The sequence below is a fragment of the Canis aureus genome, chromosome 13 (genome assembly GCF_053574225.1).
Source record: "Canis aureus isolate CA01 chromosome 13, VMU_Caureus_v.1.0, whole genome shotgun sequence".
NCBI lineage: Eukaryota > Metazoa > Chordata > Mammalia > Carnivora > Canidae > Canis > Canis aureus.
In genome coordinates, this window is record NC_135623.1 from 25,972,440 (window position 1) to 25,985,491 (window position 13,052).

General features: G+C 34.5%; 1 protein-coding gene across 9 annotated transcripts in view; it reads right to left on the reverse strand.

Annotated features, from left to right (window-relative positions):
* Window positions 1-13,052, reverse strand: part of OSBPL8 (oxysterol binding protein like 8) — a 147,777-nt gene that overhangs the window by 37,988 nt on the left and 96,737 nt on the right. For all 9 annotated transcript variants that reach the window (XM_077845564.1, XM_077845565.1, XM_077845563.1 and 6 more), the window contains 3 exons: window positions 8,398-8,468; window positions 4,392-4,469; window positions 2,212-2,313 (listed from right to left, as the gene is read on the reverse strand). In XM_077845564.1, coding sequence (XP_077701690.1) covers window positions 2,212-2,313; window positions 4,392-4,469; window positions 8,398-8,468 — 251 coding nt within the window. The remainder of the gene's footprint in view (window positions 1-2,211; window positions 2,314-4,391; window positions 4,470-8,397; window positions 8,469-13,052) is intronic.

Genomic DNA, 13,052 nt, shown 5'->3' on the forward strand with positions numbered 1-13,052 from the left:
GCTTCTGAGGAACTTACAGTCTAGCCAGAGACTAGGTCAACAGGTTTAAAATAATGTACCAAGTAGAATGGTTTTCCTAACCCTCTGGGCCAGCTCAGGAGCCATTAAAATATACTTTCCTAGTACCAAGAGTCTCTTCTTACCATCTCTCATAATTTTATGTGTGGGAGTGTAAGATTATTCCACCTTTTAAGAATCCCCCCACCACCACTACATTAACAGTGCTGAAATCACTGCTAGCACAAACACTAGGCATTCCCTAAACATTCATGGAGTGGTAGGAAGAGGGAAGAACGCTCTTCCATCCTCTAAAATTACCTTCTCCAAATTACTTTGTTCTTAGTAATTACATAAAGTGTGCCATTTAAGTTCTTGGGGGAATTTTAAGACACAGTTACCTGAATCTCTCTCTAGTCTCAAAATGTTCCTCATCCCAGGGTTTAATGTTATGTCAATAACAAGTCTATAACTGGCTTTTCCTATCAATTTCTATTTCTGTTATCCAGTAAAAATGTTTCTATGCAAGTCACTGAATTCACAATACTGAAAAGAATGCTAATATATTTAGAATAAAAACTAGGAATTATCCTTTTATTTACTATAAAATGTCTGCTCTCAATGTACTTTTATGAATTATGAAATAAATATAGGGCTCCCTGGGATCCCTGGGTGGCGCAGCGGTTTGGCGCCTGCCTTTGGCCTAGGGCGTGATCCTGGACACCCAGGATCGATTCCCACGTCGGGCTCCCGGTGCATGGAGCCTGCTTCTCTCTGCCTGTGTCTCTGCCTCTTTTTCTCTCTCTGTGACTATCATAAATAAATAAAAATTTTTAAAAAAATTAAAAAAAATATAGGGCTCCCTAACCCCAGAAATAGGCAAACCACAGTAACTGTAAATAAGAAAAAAATTAGTAAGGGGGAGTTTGGAGCCAGGAATGAAAAAAGTAAAAAAATCTCTGAGAAAAGTATGTGTTTATGTAAAAGAAATGGCAAGACAAGAAAAACAAAAGGAATAGTTATCCTAAGATAACATTTTTAATCTGGGACATGTGACATAGAACATAAATGGCAAATTATCAGATGAAGGTATGATTTAGAAAGTCAGCCAGGGGATCCGTTGGGGACTTTTAGGGGATTAGTTACTGGAACCCAATGTCAGAAGACAATAGGAAGTTTAGCTCAGAAAAACTCAAGTGAAATCTGGAGCTTGAAGATTTTTTTTTTTTTAAGATTCTATTTATTTATTAATGAGAGACAGAGGGAGAGACAGAGAATGGCAGAGACACAGGCAGAGGGAGAAGCAGGCTCCACGTAGGGAGCCCAATGTAGGACTCGATCCGGGGTCTCCAGGATCAGGCCCTGGGCTGAAGGCAGCGCTCAACTGCTGAGCCACCTGGGCTGCCCTGGAGCTTAAAGATTTCTAAGTAAAGTCAAAGTAAGTCAGAATGTATTTTTAGTACACCAGTGAAGAAGACCCTAGTACTACCTGCACTAACAAGCAAACTATCATTAAGCTCCCATTTTAGTGAGAGAACTTCCACAACAGATCTCATAAGGAGGTTTTACCAATTTTTTGGGACAGTGGAAAGCTTTCACAGCTGGGGTGATTTTTAGATGAATGTCGGGTACCAAAATTTCCTAGAGTCAGAGTCTTAACAAGATCATTCTTAAACTTAGCATTAGTCTGAAAGATTCCAACCAAATATCCTTCAGATGAGAAAGAGGATAGAATGGGATGACAAAAAAAAAAAAAAAAAAAAAACGGAAAGAAATGAGAGTAAGTGGAAATAATCAGAGGCTTGGAAAAAGCAATATGCATGTTTTTCGGAAAATTAATCTTTTCGAAATAACTTTTATATTAACCTTGTTTCAGATCTTCTCAATAATGCATACACATCTGCCTACAACAATACTGAACGATAGTTTGAATAACAAAATATTTCCTTGGACTATATGTCACACAAACCAAAAAGCCTTTTAAAAAGAACTGCTATCCACATTTGATGTTATTTCAAGACAGACAACATTAATTTTCCTTCTCCCCATTAAGACTGGAACATAGAACCTCTGGGATACAATTAATAGGTTGCCAGTGAAAAACAATCATCCCAGGAGCTGTTTTTGTCTTGAAGGCTTTAGGTGCACTCAGGGCTTTCCTATTCCAGTAGGTAAACATTCAGCAATTTGAATTCAAGCTTCAATAAAACTGACCTTCAACCAATCAGCCATAACAATAACAGAAGGATCTGTGATTGTACTGAGTAACTCCTTTGTGGCTCTTTTCTTTTCTTCTCGGTAATTTTTCTTTTGCACCTATTTTACATAAATAATAGAAAAATAAAAAATTCATTAGAAATGAGCAATTTCTTTCCAAATACTTTAGGTCTATAGCATGCAAAGTATTAAATTCTAAACCTCTTTTAGAATTTTAGCATCTTAGGATAAAAGGACTTTTTTTTTTTTAAGAGATGGTAGGAATTTTTAGAGGTTAGAATCTAGTTTTTTCTTTTTCTTTTTTTTTTAAAGATTGTATTTATTTATTCATGAGGGACACAGAGAGAGAGACGGAGGCAGAGACTTAGGCAGAGGGAGAAACAGGCTCCCTGAAAGGAGCCTGGTGTGGGACTCCATCCTGGGACTCTCAGATCATACCCTGAGCCAAAGGCAGACACGCAACCACTGAACCACCCAGGTGTCCCGGGAATCTAGTTTTTCTGATTACTAGTTCTCTGTATCTTTTTGAAGAACTTTACCTTTTTTTAATGACACAATACTAGATGTATCCAATCTCATGGTAAGAATTTCAAACAACACAAATAGAGCTACGAGTTGTCTTTATTATACCCTATCCTCTTAAAATCTCTAGAATTGACCAGTATTAACACTTCTGGAAAATACTATCCTTTCAGGCTTTTTCTCTGTATACAACCTATAGAAATATATAGCTTTTCTATATAGCTTTTTTCTTTTTTTTAAACACATTTTTTAAAAAAGCTTCCCCCATTCAACATTTTTTGGAGCATTTTCATGCCTACCTCATTCTTTTAATTGCTACGTAAGTTTCGTAGTATGATAAAATAAGAGTGAAGAGCTAACATTTACTGGACGCATTCTGCATACCCGTTACTGTTCTAAGCACTTTACAAGTACTACCCTCATTTAATCTTCACAATAATCTCGGAAAGTAAGATAATTATTATCCTTGTTTTACAGATGAGAAAACTGAGGCACAGAGAGTAACCTGCCCAGGATCACAGAGCTAGTAACTCATGGAGGCAGGATTCAAACAAAGGCAGACTGGTTCTAAAGACATGCTCTTAACCACCATGCTATACTGCTTCTATAATTTTTCTTAATAAATTCTCTTGCTGATAGAAATCCAGTCTGTTTTTTCATATTACAAACAACAGCTGCATTTGTTTACAACTGGCAATTTTGCTGTTTCCTAATACTAAGATATAAATACTTAAGAAATCACAAAATGATACTAATTCATTCAAAATATCAGTTTTACTTTCATAGGTTACCTCTGAGATAATTTGGGAAGGCCGTAGAGGATTACTACTTTGTTGTTATTATATGGATGGGAGAAGAGTGATGATACATTTCTTTTAGCTATAAAACCTTCCTATTTGTACTTCATAGTAAGAAGACTATATACCTAACAAGATTTAAATAATTCTATAGCCAAAAAACTTCAGACTTTTGATCTTTATTAATATTCAGATATTTATTAATATCTGAATAACAGTAGATTTAATAGGGGATTGCAGGTGCAAATGCATACGGATATAAGAAAAAAAGGGGTAAAATAGACCATGCAGGGATCAGAGTCAACTAGAAAGCATCTGTTTCTTAAGATCCAGGATCTGTGGCCATTCTGGAAGGCAAGCCCAAAGTGCAATATTTCTTAAAGAGAGGTTGGAAATTTGAACTTGTAACTGTTTACTTCAAGTTTTAAAAACATTATATCAATATTTAACTTAAAATATGATAGCAATATATTCTATATCAATATAGATCAAACAAAATAGATCTACCTGTGGGCCAAATTCAGCCCACGACCCTGCAGTTAGTGAATTTGAATTTCAAAAAGCACCACAACTTCCCATTACATGTTCTACAACAAAGTGATGTGCCTAAGTAGGTATAACTACACAGAGCTATCCAGTCCTCAAAGGAATGGCCAGATGAGGCCTGAGGCGGTGCTGAACGATCATCAAGCAGCCTCTTCAGTTGACTCCAATGTGCCACACAAATATTAACATTCTTTATGTGTACTCGTCTGGATATTATTTTTCTTTCTTTAGGAGACATATTTATCTTGTTAGCCTACTTTAAAAGCATATGCAATGCATAATGTTATTAATGAAGTAACTGTGGAAACTAACCTTGAGAGATTCTTTTTTTGTGAGCTTGCTTGAAGCAGAACTATCCTTCTCCGAGCCATTATAAAGTTTAGATTCAGACTGAAATCACATAGAAATAAACAAAAGAGAAATATTAATTAAAAACTTCATTTATTCTACATATACAGGCATATAAAAATTAATGTTAGAGCTATGTTTCTGAATTCTTCCCATTTATTGCTGTATTTAAGGCAAATATAAATTTTCAAATGTCAACTTTCCCTATATAGATAGCATCTGGGTTTATTTTTTTATTTTTTTAAATTTTTATTTTTTTATTTATTTATGATAGTCACACACACACACAGAGAGAGGCAGAGACACAGGCAGAGGGAGAAGCAGGCTCCATGCACTGGGAGCCCGACGTGGGACTCGATCCCGGGTCTCCAGGAATAGCGCCCTGGGCCAAAGGCAGGCGCTAAACCGCTGTGCCACCCAGGGATCCCGAGCATCTGGGTTTAAAAGCTAATCTGTGTGAAACCCACAAAAGCACAAAATAAACACTAGTCTGGGGCACCTGGCTGGCTCAGTCAGAAAAGGATGCAACTCTTGATCTTGGGGTGGTAGGTTCAAGCCCCACACTGGGTGTAAAGATTATTTAAAAACAAAACAAAACAAAAAACAAACTTAAAAAAACCGAATTAATAAATTAATCTATAATGTGAGGTTAAATAAGATCATTTGTAAATTTTTGCATTCTATCTTCTGGAATATTTCTAATAAACATATGAAATTATTTATTCTGGTTTTTTTTTTTTAAAGATTTTTACTTACTTATTCATGAGAGACACAGAGAGAGAGGCAGATACATAGGGAGAAGTAGGCTCCCTGCAGGAAGCCTGATATGGGACTCCATCCCAGGACCCCAGGACAATGACCTGAGCCAAAGGCAGATGCTCAACCACTGAGCCACCCAGGTGCCCTGTAATTATTTATTCTTAAAAGTATCCAAAGCAATGTAACTTTTTAACAGTTAAAAATATTCCAAATTAATAAACCAAATCATGTACATTCTAGCAAGTTATTGTACACATTGCCCTACTGTTACTTCTCTGATGGAAAGAAATATATATATCTTTAGAAATTAGCATTAAAACACTAATTTATAGTGTTTAAAAACCAATATTCCTACCATCTACTTCTTCCTCCCTATCCAGTGCTCTCTAAAGTATTATGGTCTTAAACTTGTTTCCAGACTTTGTTTATACTTATTTTTATTTGATCTTCATAAGAACCTTGAAATAGAGGCACCTGAGTGGCCCAGTTGGTCTGCCTTCGGCTCAGGTCACAACGCCAGGGTCCTGGGATCAAGCCCTACATTAGGCTCCTATTCAGCCGAGAGTTTGCTTCTGCCTCTCCTCCCTACTCCTGCTGTCTCTTGCTATCTCTCTCTCCCTCATTATTTTTTTTTTTAAATGAAGTCACTCCTTTGAGAACTGAACTTCAAACATCATACTACTTACACTTGTGGCAATGGCACTGATTGTGGTAATAAAACAATTTTACAAAGTTGCTCAAGCCAAATACATCTCTGTCTTCCCCTCACCCCCAAGAACCTAAAGATGGCACAGCTATTGTCAGAAGAATAGGATGATTTCTATTTCCCACAGCTTCATGGGAAAATGGGTATTATAATATACTTCTTAGACACCAGTGAGGATTGTAATGATTTCTCACCTTTTACAACTATTCACAGAGAATTTTAGCTAGACTCAAATTTAAGATTTATCTTCATGAATAACAGGAAATGTTTCCCTGATGTGACAAGATCCGGCTTGGTGATTCCTAAAAGGTTCTAGTATATAAGGGACCAGCAGGCCAGAAGGGTGTCACATGAGCTTGGTAAATTTTAGAGAACACATATTTCAAGGAATCCTTGCCATCTTGTGTAGCCAGTTCTGGGGGGAGGGGGGAGGGGAAGACCCACTGACCAAGTTTCTATAAGTCTTTAAAATAACACTACACCTAAGTTTTCTGAATCAACAGGTTGCCTTTTAAGTATCAAAACTCAACCTATTTTTTGTTGGAAATATTTTACTAAAATAACTTGTCCTTCTTTTATAACCTTATTGACCACTATCTTAATGATGACCACAGGGTTTACTATAGTACTGTTTGTTTTTTTCATTAAATAGCCTTAGAATGCTCAGTATGTTATATTTTTAGTTTTCTTTTTCCCTCCTTTTTTCTTTTCCCCCCCTTAACTATTGTCTTCTTATGGGCTGTGTGACTTCAGGAGGTTATTCAATCTCTTTCAGTCTTAGCTTCCTCATTTGTTTGTATTGTTTTTTTGTTTTGTTTTGTTTTTAGCTTCCTCATTTGTAAAATGAGGATAACTCCTACTAATTTGTAGGGTTGCTCTGAAGATAATGAGGTAGTGTGCATGATGGGTTTAACATACTACTTTGTATATATTATGTTTCAGGTACTGTCATAAATCTGACCTTTAAGTAAAGGGAACATTAACATATGAGAATACTTTCAACTTGCTTTGAAAACTATAAAATACTACAAATATAAGGAGTAATAATGTTATGTTACTATGCTTAGCTCAGATATTCTGATTTGGAAAGGTTTTTTTTTTTTTTTTGTCCAGGTAAATATATTTTTTATAGCAAGCAATAGGCAAATTAGCATACCTGTTAGATAAGCAGATGTAGGCTTGGAGACTCAAGTCAATAAAAGATCTAGGCCCAAAAGCCTAGAAATAGGTTCTATCCTTGAAATAAGATTCCTTTCATCCCACTAGACACAGTACCCAGGTTGGTAATTCCTTTTGTTGAGATGGACTACTAAAAATTCACTTAAAATGCTAACAGCAAATGGGATAGATTTAATTACTGACTTTTCCAATTGACTTATTTATAGGATGCATGAGAAATAGAAACTGTCTTTATTTTTTTAAATGGGGAGGAGGGAAAAAAGGTATATTCCATTGTGCTTAATGGTCTTAATCATGTATTTAAAGAAATAACTTAATCCCAAATCCAAATGACCAAAATGGCAGTATTAATACTTTTGCATCAAATTCAGAAAAACATAAGATTAAAATTATGATGGTTTTAGTTATGCACACTGATTTCAGAATGAATAACAAACTTTGTTTCCTGAAGTTACTTAAGTAAGGCTAAAATGTTCAGAATTCCATGAGAATGTGGTTTAATGATAAATGTATACATTTTAGGATTGCTGTGAAAAACAAGAGTAGTTTATATGTTAGACTATTTAAGGACAAACTACTGACCATGCATCTCTTCAGCTAACAGAATAGACAAGGATTAAATCTAAGTAAAGACAGGTTTCAACTGTTGGAATATAACAGGAATTAAGTACAACTTTACTTACACTAGTTACCATGTTAAGAATCCCACTCATTCACTGTAATCCCCCCTCCCTTTTAAAAATAAGCCCTATGTCCAACGTGGGGCCTGAATTCACAGCCCCAAGATCAAGAGTCCCATGCTCTACCAACTGAGTCAGCCAGGTGTTGGGATCGCGACCTGAGCCGAAGGCAGACTCTCAACCACTGAGCCACCCAGGTGCCCCAGAATTACTAATTTAGGAAACTATATCTTATTCTAAGAAAACGTCTTTCAATTGCAAGCTACTACTGCAAGAGATCTTTGGCTTTTAAATGGTAAAATGTATGTATTTTGATTGTCATTCAAATAAAGTTGGAATACTTAGGAATTACAAAAAAATCACAAATCCTGAGAACTTCTCTGAATGGAACTCTGAGAAGTACAGTAGCAGATATCAGAAGCAATATAACTCTGGAGAGAACACACTTGTTACCAATAGGTATTTCCAAGTTACCAACAGCATCCTACATCAACTCCAGTGGAATTTTCTTTCATATATACTGAATGATACACCAACATAAATAAAAACATGCCATAAAAATTGGATAGAAATTTTAGTGTTAGTTCCTCTTCTTAAATATTAGGAAAATGCCATAATCATGTATTTGGGGACAACATATACTTACCTTGCTCTTTGACATAGAAAGTGAAGATTCATCTTTATTTTGAGAAATGTCTTCCTTTCCTCTTTCAAAACCTATAAAAAAAAATTGTTATTATTTGAGTATTACTATATAGCATGCAGGCATTAAGAAGCAAATGCATAGGGATCCTTGGGTGGCGCAGCGGTTTGGCGCCTGCCTTTGGCCCAGGGCGCGATCCTGGAGACCCGGGATCGAATCCCACATCGAGCTCCCAGTGCATGGAGCCTGCTTCTCCCTCTGCCTATGTCTCTGCCTCTCTCTCTCTCTCTCTGTGACTATCATAAATAAAAAAAAAATAAAAAAAAAAAGAAGCAAATGCATATAAGTCATCCAATTTCAAATGTACATTATAACTGATGTACATTGGTACAAAAGTCTAGATTAAACATACAGTATTAAACTATTAGAGCTTAAAAGACTTCTAAGGGATCATATGTAGTATAATAACTCTTTGGAATAAATTAAGGCTTATAAAGATGAAGTCTTTTCCTGAACTTGTCAACATCAAGTTAAATACCTCTTTTCTGTGGCTCCTAGAGCACTTTACATGAACTTCAGAGGCCTCATGGAGCTTTTGTTCTAGTGACCTCTTTTCTTTCTTTTTTTTTTTTAAGATTTATTTTATTTATTTTGAGAGAGAAGAGAGAAGCAGACTCCCAGCTGAGGGTGGAGCCTGATGAGCGCAGGGCTCAATCTCACAACCCTGAGATCAAGACCTGAGCTGAAACCAAGTCGGTTGGTTGCTCAACTGACTGAGCCACCCAGGCACCCATCTAGTGAGCTCTTTTCTAAAAAAGAATCCTAACTGATAAAACCAACCCAACATACTTTTCATATCTCTTGCCAAATTGGAGCAATTCTAGAATTAGTGATAAAAGACTAGGGAAAATAAATCTAGACTGAGGGGCAGATTTTTAAAAAATCTAACAATGTGCCTATTGTGAGAATTAAATGAGGATCCATTAGAAAGCACTTAGCATAGTATTTTCCACATAATATACATTAAATTCATGTTTCCTTTAAAATGATCATTGGCACTGACTATTGCTATACAAATTCTAAAAGGACGAATCTAAAATATATGAATGCACTGGGATGAACATGCGGATCCTTGCAATCATTTAACACATTAAAATAACACTATGCCAAAAGCAATTAGCAAATTAATGTTATTAAAAGTACAGTTAGAGAAATGTTAATGCTGAAATTTGTGTGGCAGGCATAAAAGGAGCAGTACTCAATGATGTTGCTTCTACTTTTGAGGGCAAGTATTATTAACTCTTTCCTATAATTGTTCTAAGTCCAATAAAAGCCTATATTAAAAATATACACGATTATTCATAAAGCAGCACTTAAAAAATCATCAGTAGCACCAGTGCCTGAAGCATCTAAAAATCATTTCTAACATATTAAAGATACCATTTATTCAGTATTTGGTTTATATTAGCTAAAAATAAATCCATTCCAATTTCTTAATCCAGAGATTTTATTGAATTGTTTTCTGTAATATGAAGAAGGTATCTTCCTTACCCTCCAGTTCTGATAAGGAGAATCACTCAATCCCAATGCTAGGGGGAGAAAACTGTTTCATAAATGTAATGTGAAATTTTAAATAACTTACCAAATTTTAGACTTGAGTATAAAGCAAATCAAAGTTACATGATTCAGTTTAAAAATCTAAAATATTTATTCAGAGTAGGAACATTCTTAATACTGATGAACTGATAAATTATTTCAAAGCTCTTCTATAGATTTAAATTTCTAAAAAAATTTCTGAAAGTATATACTATAAATATAAAAAATGACTTTTGTTCTTAAAAGAACAGACTTTCACTTCAATTTGTATCTAGTTCTGATTAATTTATCAATATAATTAACATATTAATGACAACAACAAAGGAACCAACAATATCCATTTGTAAGAACACTTGTGATTACGACACTATGTCAGATGCTTTACTTACTTACTAATCTTTGAAACACTACCACACAAAAAACCCCCCACATACTAACTATATATTTTTTATAATTGAAAAAACTGAGGCTCACAGAAATTAAGTAACTTGACTGTCAGTAAATGAAAGTATCGGAACTAATTCAAACTTAGGTCTAACTTTAAAAATTCATGTGTTTTTAGAATGTTGGGTGCTTCTTAAGACCCAGAAGAGGTGGCCTTGCTATGACTGTGTAGACATACTTCGTTCTCCCCTTGTCTGAGATATACAGCATTTCACACATATTTGTACAAACCTATTTATCACAACATACTTTAAATATTTGTTTTCATGTTCATATTCCATACTTGACTATGAATTACTGAAAAGGTCTAATCCTTATTCACCCTTTCAAACACAAAAATTTGATAATTTGATTCGAAAATTAACAAAAGTAGACTCCACTGTTACTTGTAATTATTACATATGTAAAATACAGAACAGCTTCAGAAAAATGCATAAAACATAAATGTATAATTTAATGTATACAGTGAATATTGACATAACTACCATCCAAATAAAAAAAAACAGAGAACTGTCAAAATCCCATAAGATCCTCCCCACTTCCCAGCATCATTCTTGATCACAATCTACTTTTCTCCTCAAAGGCAACTATCTTGACTTTTGCAAATATTCTTTAACAGTGTGTCAAGCAGGTATTTCATTCATTTTTATTGCTCATCATATAAGCATGGGATTAAAATCCAATAGGATTTTATTGCTCATCAATCCCATTGGATGACTATGCCACTATTTATCCATCTATTGTAGATAAACATTTGGGTGGTTCCTAGTTTGTCCCTCTTATAAACAATGGTGCCACAAATACTCTCAGGAGTGTATCCTGGTTATATATATCTATAGATATATATATATCTATATCTATCTATCTCCTGGAGATAGATTTCTCTTTCTCTGAATTTCTTTAAGGTTTAAACCTAGAAGAATTCCTGGGTTATAGTATATATGTATATTCAACTTTATGATACCAAATTATTTTTCTAATAGTGTGTAAGAGTTCTCCTTTCTCTATCTCCATGGTAACATCAATATTGGCAAATTTTTAATATTTTTGCTAATCTGCTGGGTGTGTATATCAATGGTATAATGAGATTCTAGTTTGTATCTCCCTAACTATTAATGATCTTGAGCACTTTCTCATGTTATTTAGCTATTTTAACTTTCTTTTTGTAAAGGAACTCTTCAGATGCTTTGTGCATTTATTTTTTTTAAGATTCATTTATTCATTTGAGAGACAAGAGTGTGTGTGCACATCCATGTTCATATCCAGGGGGAGGGGCAGAGGGAAAGATCTTCAAGCAGACCATCCACTGAGCTTGACAAGGGGCTCAATCCCACAACCCATGTGATCACGACCTCAGCCAAAACCAGTAGTCAGATGCTTAACCAATTGAGCCACTCAGATTCCCCTAATCTTTTGTGCATTAAAAAAAAATTACTATTTCTTCTTATTGATTTATATAGGAATTCCTGATGTATTCCAGATACTGGTCTTTTGCCAGCTATATGTTACAAATAAGTCCCTATTCAATGGCTTATCTTTTTATTACTAGCATTTTCTTCTTATAAACCACTCTTAATTTTAATGTAGCCAAATTTAGCCACCTCATTCTTTAATGGTTAGTGCTTCTTGGTCTTAAGAAAGTCTTCCCTAAATCTGTAGTCATAAATATTTCTAAATAAACACCATGTCCCTAACTTCTAGTTTCTGAATAGAATACAAGAGCTATCATCATTGGCAAGGTATAACCTTTTCCTATACTTCCATAATAAATTTGGTTCAATAAAGTCTAGATATAATAAAGCAAGCTTTATGCTCTTTCAGTCTTCCTAAAGTGAATTTATAAATACATTGTCTACAAATGCAGATTTAATAGATATTTACAAAATACAGCTACATTAACTATACTGAACACAGTCAAGAAATTGTACTAAAAAAAAAAAATCTCTAAGTCAAAATATACTAAAAAGAAAGCTATTCGTGCACTAGAGCTCACACAGTTTGTCCATAAGTGATTTATTTGCTCAAAGTTTATTCATTCCAATTTTCTGGTACTATTCTAGAGATTGGCTCAATAAGCATATCTGGAAGTTGGAAGTTACACCTGAGATTGGGGAAAGAAACATAAGCAGACACGAACTCTGAAAAAAAAAAAAAAAAGCACTATGATGTTACTAGAAATACATGGGCAGGTAAATACCATTTCTAGGTTATAATTCATCATAAAGAAAAAGGCCATACCAATATATTTCTTAAGGTGCAAGTGACAAAAAAGTAATTTTTTTCTAAGGAAACGAAAATTAAAAGAAGGTTATGTTCAAAGTAGTAAGGCAAAATGATCTTTCAATATAACTAACATAGAACCTTTCCTCTAATGATGTCAGGTAAAAACAAATGCATCTAAGTATTTTTTTTCAGTATAATGAAATGTCCCAGAAGAAATATATGCTTTACTTTTTTATTGGAAAGAACAGCATAGAAGCCACTTCTTTAAAGTACTTAATTCCATTCTATCTCTTAGCTGATAAAATACAACACAGCTTGTTGTGTTGTTTGTATTTGTAAAATGCAAAGCTTAAAGAGCTTTCTATCATGGCTAGTTGCAATACAACTATTGGTTG